At 45.2% G+C, this 11,263-nt stretch overlaps 2 protein-coding genes across 5 annotated transcripts in view; one reads left to right on the forward strand and one right to left on the reverse strand.

Annotated features, from left to right (window-relative positions):
- LOC123746588 (uncharacterized) overlaps positions 1-10,617 on the reverse strand; it is a 49,080-nt gene extending 38,463 nt beyond the window's left edge. For 2 of the 4 annotated variants that reach the window (XM_069318370.1, XM_045728216.2), the window contains exons 1-2: positions 10,462-10,617; positions 8,746-8,841 (exon numbers count right to left, since the gene is read on the reverse strand). In XM_069318370.1, coding sequence (XP_069174471.1) covers positions 8,746-8,841; positions 10,462-10,557 — 192 coding nt within the window. In that variant the 5' untranslated portion in view covers positions 10,558-10,617. Of the gene's footprint in view, positions 1-8,696; positions 8,842-10,461 lie in introns of all 4 variants that reach the window. The other 2 variants (XM_045728215.2, XM_045728217.2) reach the window with 2 other exon arrangements.
- LOC123746589 (uncharacterized) lies at positions 497-3,014 on the forward strand. Its single transcript, XM_045728219.2, has 4 exons — positions 497-632; positions 915-993; positions 1,513-1,762; positions 2,067-3,014. Exons 2-4 carry the CDS (start codon positions 921-923, stop codon positions 2,200-2,202), a joined length of 459 nt encoding a protein of 152 aa, XP_045584175.2. The 5' UTR covers positions 497-632; positions 915-920; the 3' UTR covers positions 2,203-3,014.
- Positions 10,618-11,263: the final 646 nt, after the last annotated feature.

Genomic DNA, 11,263 nt, shown 5'->3' on the forward strand with positions numbered 1-11,263 from the left:
CCGCGCAGGAATATCCCTGCAAAAACAAAAAAAAAAAAAAAAAACTTAAAAAGATTAAAAAACAGCACAAAATAAACTGAATACTACACATGAGTAAAGTAAACAAATATATAAAATCTTTTAAACGCAAGATTATATGCCAATACGTTCCTAGGCTAGACCTGGAAAAACCTTCGTAAGTACCTTCCTGAATCCGGGCCCTGGAATATCCCGAAAGGAATCTCTCCGAGCTGCCGTGACGCCAAGAACACCCCCATTTCCCCCTTACTCTCCCCCCATTATTGCACCATAGCTTGAAATTACACAAACCCTTGACAAATATTTACCAAGTGATGTAATAGCACTTAACTAAATGTTTAAATAACGAGCTCTTCAAGTGAAGTGGTTTTTTCTCGGTTGATTTAGAGCGGAAGAATTCTCAGAGACGTGAAATAAGGAGTGTGTGGCAACCCTGCTCGGCCAGAGGGTATAAAAGGCCAGGAGGCCGGCTGGAGGAACCAGTAACCTCCCAGACGTGTCAGTAGCTAGGTCTACACTTCTTTTGGGGAGTGGGTGACAGTTAGTTAATTTGGCAGAACGGGTGGAATTTTGCGTTCATCGTCTATTAACTAACTTGGATTTATGTTCACAAGGTAAGTGGGGAAAAAAAAGTTTCTGAAGAATGTGATTGTAAAATCACATTTTTTAATTAATTGCACAGTGATTTTTTTTAAGCTTTCCTGTTAATCACACAATATAAGACGGACACTTTGATGCTGTTTCAAACTGAAATATATATAACAATACCGAAATATATGCAAATTCAGTCAAGCTTCAGATAAAATAAAATTATAATTAGCTAAAAAAAAATCTAGACTGATTTCCATTTTTTTTAAGCCGTGAAAAGTAACCATATGTATTGTTGTGTGTTCCAGGGATCAATGACTCTCCTGTCATTGCCGCATCACGCGGCACTTCTCCACGACGACCACAACCACACAGTCACATCTTCAGGTAAACAACCTCTTCCCTAAAGTCATGCAGGTCGGCGTTCAATCCCCGACCGTCCACAAGTGCTTGGGCACCATTCCTTCCCCACCGTCCCATCCCAAATCCTTATCCTGACCCCCCTTCCCAGTGCTATATAGTCGTGATGGCTTGGCGCTTCCCCTGATAATTCCCTATTCCAAGCTTGAGGAAGTGATGCTGTACAGAGACCCCGTTAAGAGGAATCACTATGACAAGCCGTTAATGTCAATTAGTCATTGAAGTGTAGAGCAGTTAAGCAAGTCTGACCCGTAAAGAAAGTCTAATCCCACTCTGGAGTGAAAGTGTTGATCTTCAAGTCAAACCATGTCCTTTCAGACTGCGAAATTTAGAATGATAATTGACCGAAATGAATCTTAGACACGAGAAAAAATGTACATGAAAAGCAATGTTAAAAAAAAGGTATGGAAATATAATTCATTGATTCATTCGTTATCCGACAAATTTATAAGATCTTTGAATATTTTATTTTTTTGCCGTGGACAGGTAGCACACGCTCGTCACACCGTCACCTGATGGGGAACCATCGGGTACACAGAGCTTGCCGGCCGCCAATCAGGACCAACAACGTCGAACAATCAGTAGGTAGGATAGGGAAACAGAAGAACCCCTCCTACCCTCCCTGGCTTCCCATCTTCATCTCCACAATGCTCATTCGAAGACAGATGAATGGGGGAGGCTGGGAAGATCCCCAAGACTACTCCCCACCGGAGATATTCCGGACGGTTCCTTCAAGGTGAGATTTAACCTGGTGAAAAAACTCCGATGTTTCAAAAACACTGAAACTTGTATAGTGCCAATTATTTCAGTTGAATATTTGATATTATTTTATTAGAAACGTCCTATTATGATTCTGAAACTTGACATTTTAACTTCCCATTATCTCTTATTCCAATATATTCTTGTTGTATTCTGCTCTCCAACTAACGTTTTCAATACTCCATAGTCTCCCCTTGATTTTCTGTTAAAGAAAACCAATTAGTTTTTTATGGTAATGCCACATTGGCAGGACAGACTATTAATTCCATATTCCTCAACAGACCATCAGATGGGGATACCAAGTCTGATCTGTTCGGCATCCTGATCAAACAAGCACTCCTGCAGGGAGCAGACGCAGCAGGTGTGGGTATAGCGGCTCGTGCGACCTCGACCCGTGAAAAGAAATCCAAGATGTGACTTTGGATAGCAGGTGTGTGGAAGGCGGACGCTTACATCTGAACCTGAATGCTGAGCGCCCTACAGGGGGAGCGTAGGATAGCTGGTCCCTGTATAACGGCCGACACACAGGATCTGTACTACATATCCAAGATGTGACATTGGATAACAGGCCCTTGGACGACGGACGATTACACTTCGACCTACCGTAGTGCGCCAAAGGGAGACTTCCGAAAGAAAAAGTGATGTCTATCAGAGAGTAAACACCTTCCCAGCAACAAGTGTGTCTGGTCTGGCTACAAGGCTGGGTGGAGCGGACGACCTCACTGGGACCTACAACAAATGCCATAATGCGACTTTGGCAGTAAGTTCTGGCAGAACGGACGCGACACCCCAGACTTGTATCCCAAGATCCAGGGAGAGCAACATGGAAGATCCCAAGACATCGCGGCGCACTTTTGGTCCTGGTATATCGAACGATCAGGCTTGATAACGTCCAAAATTATCATTTACAAGCCCGGAATAACGTATCAGATCAAGGATATCGTATCATAGATCAAGGCTGTTACTTTAGTCAAAAACCGGGAACTGTCTTGAATTGGTCGTCAAATTCTTCATTCGAGCAGCCAGTCAACCTTCCTCTGAATGATTTTTCAATACTAAAAATATTTAAAGGAAAATCAAAATGATAATTACTACTTTTGTATTAATTAGTAATTGTAAGACTAATTGCATCAATGTAAAGAAACTACAGCCATACTAAATGTATCTGTGCATTACATAATTGTAATTCATGTAAGATGTCAAGTGTTCAATAAACTCTAGTCATAAAAGTATTACTACTTATATCCTTAGGGACTTAATCCTAGCAAAACATTCCTAAATATTTACCAAATATGGTATCAGTATAACTGGGTTCTCGTTATAGCGATCAGGATGCTTGTTAGTCCTATGGAGGTCCACCTCCATAGGACCTCCACCTATGGAGGTCCACCTCCATAGGACCTCCACCTATGGAGGTCCACCTCCATAGGACCTCCACCTATGGAGGTCCACCTCCATAGGACCTCCACCTATGGAGGTCCACCTCCATAGGACCTCCACCTATGGAGGTCCACCTCCATAGGACCTCCACCTATGGAGGTCCACCTCCACCTATGGAGGTCCACCTCCATAGGACCTCCACCTATGGAGGTCCACCTCCACCTATGGAGGTCCACCTCCATAGGACCTTCACCTATGGAGGTCCACCTGGAGTCAAAGCCAACGACTGGCATTTCACAGGATACAACCCACAACAGTTGTATAAATCCCAGGTATTTTTTTTACTGCTAGATTAAACCTGTGTAAGACACCGTGCCAGGCACCTTGTACTGTCCGGGAATCAAACCCAGGACCAATCAATTGTGAACTGCTTAAAAATAAGGGGAAATAAGGAGGGATACAAGGAAGAAGCAGACTTGGAGAAAGTACACTAAATACCATGGGATCCATCCAGCACAGATCCTCTTGGGATCCCACTGATGAATCTCCTTATGGAGTTTCTTGCTTTCTGTTTCCTATCCGTTAGTTCCTCTTTCAATTTAGTACTGTACAACCTACTCTTGCCTGGTTCTATAGTTAGTACAGGAAGCTCTAATGGTAGACAGTATCAAGTGTTCCGACACACTGATAGTGGTCAGTGTGTCCACTCTGAAGATGGAATGAGCTAAATCTAACCCAACCAACAGGTGTTAGACATGATGTCTATGGACCCGAGATGATGCATTAACAAATCCCTAAGACAAGTTTGATGCGTCAACAATCCTCCACCACACACACCTTCAGGTAAAGGTGCTCTCAAAGGCTACAGAAACATGGTGAAGGTCTCCAGTAGCAGGTTAGAGAGAATTTTAGTAGCAGAATGGAAGTCGTGCATTTATTAACACACCAATATTACAGCAGCCAGAGGATTTAGGCATGAATACACCACTCAAGAGGTGGGACCCAGGAGCTGAGGTTTCAACCCCCCAGCAAGCACAGCAAGGTGGCTACACACAAGCGCCCGCGCGCGCACAAACTGTTAAATTAGAGTCTGAATAAAGACAAATTTGATAGTCCTAATCATAAATTAATCCACTTGTTAATACTAGATACTAGTATACCTGCCAAGCACGTGTTAAACGCGTTGCAAGTTTGTCAATGCAACAATTATTATGTTTTTCAGAAGCCTTTCCAAACGTTTCTCTCATCAATGAATGCGCCATATTTAGTTTTCAGTAGGTCCATGTTCATGAACCAGTAGAGGTATTGCGACACACTACAGCTTAAATCGTGTACACACTTAAGACGAGCCAGGATACGTAAAGCTATTAATCCGGTCAATGTTCACCTTATAAGGCCATGAGCTTTTGCAGGAGCGTTGACCCCCCCCCCTCCCCCCCCCCTACACACAAACACTGCTGACTCTGCATGAGTGGTGGAAGTCACTGACGCAACCCTTAAGCTACGACGGGTCAGGCCCGGCTGGAGAAGCCTCCACGTCGCACTAAATGACAGTCTTAGTGAGGTGCGCTCTTCTCAATCTACTTTTCAGTAACTTTCAGTTAAAGAAACGCATTTAGACATCCTGACACACTAGTCACAGGACCAATTGTAACATGTAAACAAAGCAACTGAACGCTAGAAATTCTGGCATCCCTGGAGGTGTTATATAGAGGCCGGCCTCCTGCTGAGATGAACAGTGCTCTCGTGACAGGGGGAGGGAGTACATCACTCCTGATAACACAGAATATGTTGTTGTGTGTGGTAACGGCAACATTTAACATTCAACACCATGCAACACATCAATATAGTCATCAGGGTTATGGTGAGTAGCATTTGAAATTTGCAAGATTTGATTCTATTTCGGTTCGTAGGTGTTTATGATCTGAAAGTAATCCGGTTATCCGGTTCATAAACTGAATCAGGACCCCTTGTACCACAAGGGGCAGCGCCCCCCCCCCCCCCTTGTGCCACACTGGGGGGTGACACTATTCATAGGTACGCCACCAGACTAGTCCCAGAAATGAGAGGTATGAGCTACGAGGAAAGGCTAAGGGAGCTGAACCTCCCTTCCCTGGAAGACAGGACATTAAGGGAAGATATGATCACCACCTACAAAATTCTTAGGAGAATTGGATAGGGATATCTTGCCTTGAGATGATTTCTTAGCGTCTCAGGGGCCCGGTCCTCGACCAGGCCTCCTGGTTGCTGGATTGGTCAACCAGCCTGTTGGACGCGGCTGCTCGCAGCTGACGTATGAGTCACAGACTAGTTGATCAGGTATCCTTTGGAAGCGCTTATAGAGTTCTCTTGAACACTGAGGAGTCGGCCAGTTATGTTCCTTATGTGTAGTGGAAGCGTGTTGAACAGTCTCGTGCCTCTGATGTTGATAGTTCTCTCTTGAACACTGAGGAGTCGGCCAGTTATGTTCCTTATGTGTAGTGGAAGCGTGTTGAACAGTCTCGGGCCTCTGATGTTGATAGAGTTTTCTCTCAGAGTACCTATTGCACCTATGCTTTTCAACGGGGGTATTCTGCACATCCTGCCATGCCTCCTGGTCTCGTGTGATGTTATTTCTGTGTGCAGGTTTGGGACCAGCCCCTCTAATATTTTCCACGTGTAAATTATTATGTATCTCTCTCGCCTGCGCTCAAGAGAATACAGATTTAGGCTCTTTAGTCGGTCCCAATAGTTTAGATGTTTTACCGAGTGGATTCTAGCAGTAAAGGATCTCTGCACGTTAACGACCCAATGGACAAAGGGTGGACAGAAACTATTTAACACTGGTGGTACACGAACAAGGGGACACAGGTGGAGACTGAGTACCCAAATGAGCCACACACACACATTAGAAAGAACTTTTTCAGTGTCAGAGTAGTTAACAGGTGGAATGCATTAGGCAGTGATGTGGTGGAGGCTGACTCCATACACAGTTTCAAATGTAGATATGATAGAGCCCAGTAGGCTGAGGAACCTGTACACCTGTTGATTGACAGTTGAGAGGCGGGACCAAAGAGAAAGCTCAACCCCCGCAAGCACAACTAGGTGAGTACAAGGGCAGCGCCCCCCCCCCCCTTGTACCACATTAGAATCTGGTCCTCGAGGCTATTGAAGAGGGCGTTGGGTGGCCGGCATCTTCACAGGTTGATATCTAAAAGATTACCCGTGTTAAAAGCCCCAATCTGCTATCGTAGACAGGATTGCGATTAAATATAGCAGGAGACATTGAATCGAGTGTTTTGTCCAGTCATTCCATTAGTGATGTGTAGTCTAGTGTTTATATCTAAAATATTATTACTAATGTTTAATCTTTATGTTGTGTTGAAAATGTTGTTCCTCTGTTGTATGTCCGGCTGACACGAATACCTTCTACTAGTCATATGGATTGGTAGGAATAGCGTTGGATTCGCTTATTACAGGTCTGCGTTCGATTCCCGACAGTTCAAGTGGTTGGATACCGTTCCTTCCTCTCCGGTCTGATTCCTTGTCCTCATATATCAACTCCTTGTCCTCATATCCGTTCCAAGTGCTGTATAGTGGAAGTAGCCTCGTACTTACTCCTTATCTTAATGCCTTGCTAGTATTCTTTTCAACAAATTCAAGCTGTCAAAGTCAATATAGGGATTCTATATTGTCTACGTTGATTAAAATCATTTGTCTATATCTCTCCAACAGTGTATCAAGGAAATCAATCAAGTCAGGTGTGTTTGACGGTCAGGACAAGCACTCCTGCAGGGAGCAGACGCAGCAGGTGTGGGTATAGCGGCTCGTGCGACCTCGACCCGTGAAGAGAAATCCAAGATGTGACTTTGGATAGCAGGTGTGTGGAAGGCGGACGCTTACATCTGAACCTGAATGCTGAGCGCCCTACAGGGGGAGCGTAGGATAGCTGGTCCCTGTATAACGGCCGACATACAGGATCTGTACTACATATCCAAGATGTGACATTGGATAACAGGCCCTTGGACGACGGACGATTACACTTCGACCTTCCATAAAGTGCCAGAAGGTGACAAACCTCCGACAAGATGACAAGTCCCAACCAAGAACTTCCAGTTCCAAAAACCTTCCACCTACAGAAATGACCAACCTTCCTAATCTGCCTCCGACGACAGGGGCCCTCAACACAGGGGCCGTTCACCAGGACCCAGCTGAAGGGGCCAAGATGTGACATTGGCACCGGATCCTGGTGAGGCCCCCGTGCCTCTCGGCCCTGTTAGAGAAGGCACTGAGGAACCCCAGAGGAAAGAACTCCTAAATTTATAATATTTTGCCACTGGTGTGACCCATAGCATGTCAGACAACCTAGGTTGGACCCTTGAGATAGATGTATCTATCTCTGGACCGTTTACAAGGAAAACGTACCAAATTTTTAAATTAAAATATGAAAGTATAAACAATTTAATAACATTAGTTTTTATAGAAAACCTGTTCTGAGCATATGCAGTATTTAAAACAAATGAAATGTGAATTAAAGTGGTTTTATTTTCCTTTCTATTGTTCTAATCTCATCTAGGCGGTAAAAGTTCTAACGCCCACGACCTGGGCCCACGCCCACGACCTGGGCCCACGCCCACCACCTGGGCCGACGCCCACCACCTGGGTTTCAAGTGTTGGGCCTCACTCAACCTCACTCCCCCTGATCGTCACTTACCCGCCACCTCAACTGACCCGGGACCCGAGTAGGTTAGGTACGCCGGGGGCACCGTCCGTAGGTTTTACAGAGACGGGGCTATTACCTGCAGAAGTTGCATTTGCCGGACAGGTCCAGGGATGCTGCATCTCGGCCCCGAGAGTGGCATGTCTACATATGACTGGGCTAAAAGTCATGGCTAAGATGTTTATTTTCCTGAACAAAACTTCTATGAAGATATGCTCTGAAACTGGTCTTTTTCAAAATTTCGGTCATACACTCGTAAGTAAACTTCTATGATTACACGAACTCTGAAATATTTTCATAAAACTGATCTCTGAAACATTTTGAATTTCTCCCATAAGAACTCTTACCAAAACTTCTAAGATCTCTGAAAATAATCTTTGAAAGATTTCGGTCTTAAACTTAAATAAACTTCTATGACTGTATGAACTCAAATATTTTCATAAAACTGAACTCTGACATTTTTGTTAATTTCTTCACAAGAACTCCTAACGTCTATGAACACATTCTCAGAAAATGGTTTATGAAAAATTTCGGTATAACTGAAAAAATGATAAGAAAACTCGAAACGCCAGCGGACCCTTTTTCCAAAAAACAAACGAGCCGCTACATCCCTACTTCCCTCCACTTCCTCCCTCCCTTACACAACTACTGAAATGATCAACCATGTATTATCCACCATCCAGCAACAACCATACATATCCAAGAAGGTAACTAATACATTTGTCTTGGAACAACGAGGGAGGTCTCGTAGGTCTCTTATATGTTTACATACGAATGGTAGAACATCTTTCCATGTGGGGCAGTGAACAGGTGTACCTGGTCTCCTGCTTACCTGTGGTCGTAGGTGGACAGGTGCGGATGTTTGGTTAGATGTTGCTCACCTGCGGGCTGGGATAACATAGGGGCTTGTTAGCTGCATAGTCGTAGACGACCATGTCCTCCCCCACCTCCGTCAACGACAGCTGCAGCCCCGCCACCTGCCGGTCAACACACACACCATTACTTCACATAGAAACATATCCAAAAGGGGGATTAAGGTTAGGTTGAGGGTATCAGTAACTAAGAGCAGGATATCTGAGGATACCCCTCGACTCTCCCCAGATATCTCTGATGGCTGAGAGCGGCCCTGAATCGACCAAGTTAGAGTCTGATAGCTCATGAAGATTGCTGGCGATTGTCGGCCCGAAACGCTACGACTATTGGTTTGCAAGATTGGAACACCCATGTTATGTACTCGCAACACAATGTTCCTGATTGTATAGAAATATTCCCTCTGTCAACATCCACAAACCTCATATCAATGTAGTGACGAGGAAAAGGACAGATACATTGGATAGATTAGGTAGATAAGGGCAGATACAAATGCCTGATAAATCGTTGAATAGAACATGACAGTATTAGATTATGGCGCGAACGCAACGGCCAGAATTATTGCCATAGTCATCGGTAAATATGTCACCTGTCAACTGTCCCTATCTATTAGGATATCGCTAGCGTTTGATTGATAGATAGTGAGTGGCACAGTTAATCAAGACGTCATTATAGAGGTTCAGACCCATCAGCACTATTTGGGGGGGGGGGTCAACCACCCCTCACCTACCACAGTGGGGGGGTCAACCACCCCTCACCTACCACAGTGAGGGAGGGTCAACCACCCCTCACCTACCACAGTGGGGGGGGGGTCAACCACCCCTCACCTACCACAGTGGGGGGGGGTCAACCACCCCTCACCTACCACAGTGGGGGGGGGTCAACCACCCCTCACCTACCACAGTGGGGGGGGTCAACCACCCCTCACCTACCACAGTGGGGGGGGGGTCAACCACCCCTCACCTACCACAGTGGGGGGGGGTCAACCACCCCTCACCTACCACAGTGGGGGGGGGTCAACCACCCCTCACCTACCACAGTGGGGGGTCAACCACCCCTCACCTACCACAGTGGGGGGTCAAACACCCCTCACCTACCACAGTGGGGGGTCAAACACCCCTCACCTACCACAGTGGGGGGTCAAACACCTTCACTACCTGTTAACGTAATGCTCTAAGACCCATTCATCAAGTATTTACTCAAGTCACATACGGAACCTGTACATCTTACTTTAATCATGGCGACTTCATGCATTAAAAACAGATCACGAACTCTTAAACTGTCAACACCCAAGGTTATCATTGCTATAAACAACTTTACTGCTTCTCAACTCAAATGTTAGGAACGTTGCCATGCTTGAGGAAAGATGTACAGGTTTCGTATGTGGTTACGTAAATTATAATCATTTATTGTGTCGGGGGACAGGAAGCCAGAGTGTATTCATACACGTTAGGCTTATATCGAGGTCACCCTGTCCCCATGGTCGAAATATTGAATCCGCGCAGGATGCAACTCAACAATAAAGTAACTAATTCCTGGGAACCTACTTGCTGTTAGGTGAACAGGTGCATTAGGGGGAAAAGAAATGTGCGCAAGCATTTTTATCCCGCCCGGGATTCGAACCCGAAATGGCTGTGACACTGACCCTGTCCAAATGTAAACAAATCAACAAAACCCGATGTTTTGCGGCCCTGATTTAACCCCATTAATAACTCCGCAACACCTACCATCTCCAACACCAGCAGGATGACCCAGGGCATCATCACAGGGACGCAACACCACCCCAACACCCGCAACCGAGCCCACCAACACAGGAAACACATGTGAGGGTCTTAGACACACTGTCAACGACCACTTCCTCCCCGTTGGACCGTCTGGAAGATTGGACACTTCGACTCGCCGCCGCAGCGCTGGCCGACTGAGTCTCTGTATCCCTTGTTTACATTTCCACCAAGAGATGTCACTGGCCTCGATAACTTACTCCTGTATATTACCTGGTATTGATTGTAATTTTGTGTTTATTGGATGTATTCTGTCTCTTGAAATCCTGCAGGTAAAATTAAACAGTGTATTTAAGAACGGAAAGGAGATTAATTGACAGGTGAGTGGGGAATTCTTGGCTACCGATTGGACGGGTGACGTACGGGTAATTAGAGACTTCCTGGACGGGTTAGGTTAGGTTAGGTTAGGTTAGGTTAGGTTAGGTTAGGTTGGGTTGGGTTGGGTTGGGTTGGGTTAGGTTAGGTTAGGTCTTGAATGTCAGGCATTGGGTTGGGATAAATATTTGAAGAAGACATAGCTAAAAGTAAAATAAATTAAAGAAAACGTACAGAATTTAACGTTTTAGAAAATGCACTTTGCTTTTTTGCAGGAGTGACTTACCCAATATGAGCATCCTCCAATACCAGTATTCACCTAGTTGTGATTGCGGGGGTTGATCTCGGCCCGCCTCTCAACTGTCAATCAATCAACTGTTACTAACTAACTTTTTTTCTCCCCCCCCCCACACACACACCCAGGAAGCAGCCC

This window comes from Procambarus clarkii, chromosome 90 (genome assembly GCF_040958095.1).
Source record: "Procambarus clarkii isolate CNS0578487 chromosome 90, FALCON_Pclarkii_2.0, whole genome shotgun sequence".
Lineage (NCBI taxonomy): Eukaryota > Metazoa > Arthropoda > Malacostraca > Decapoda > Cambaridae > Procambarus > Procambarus clarkii.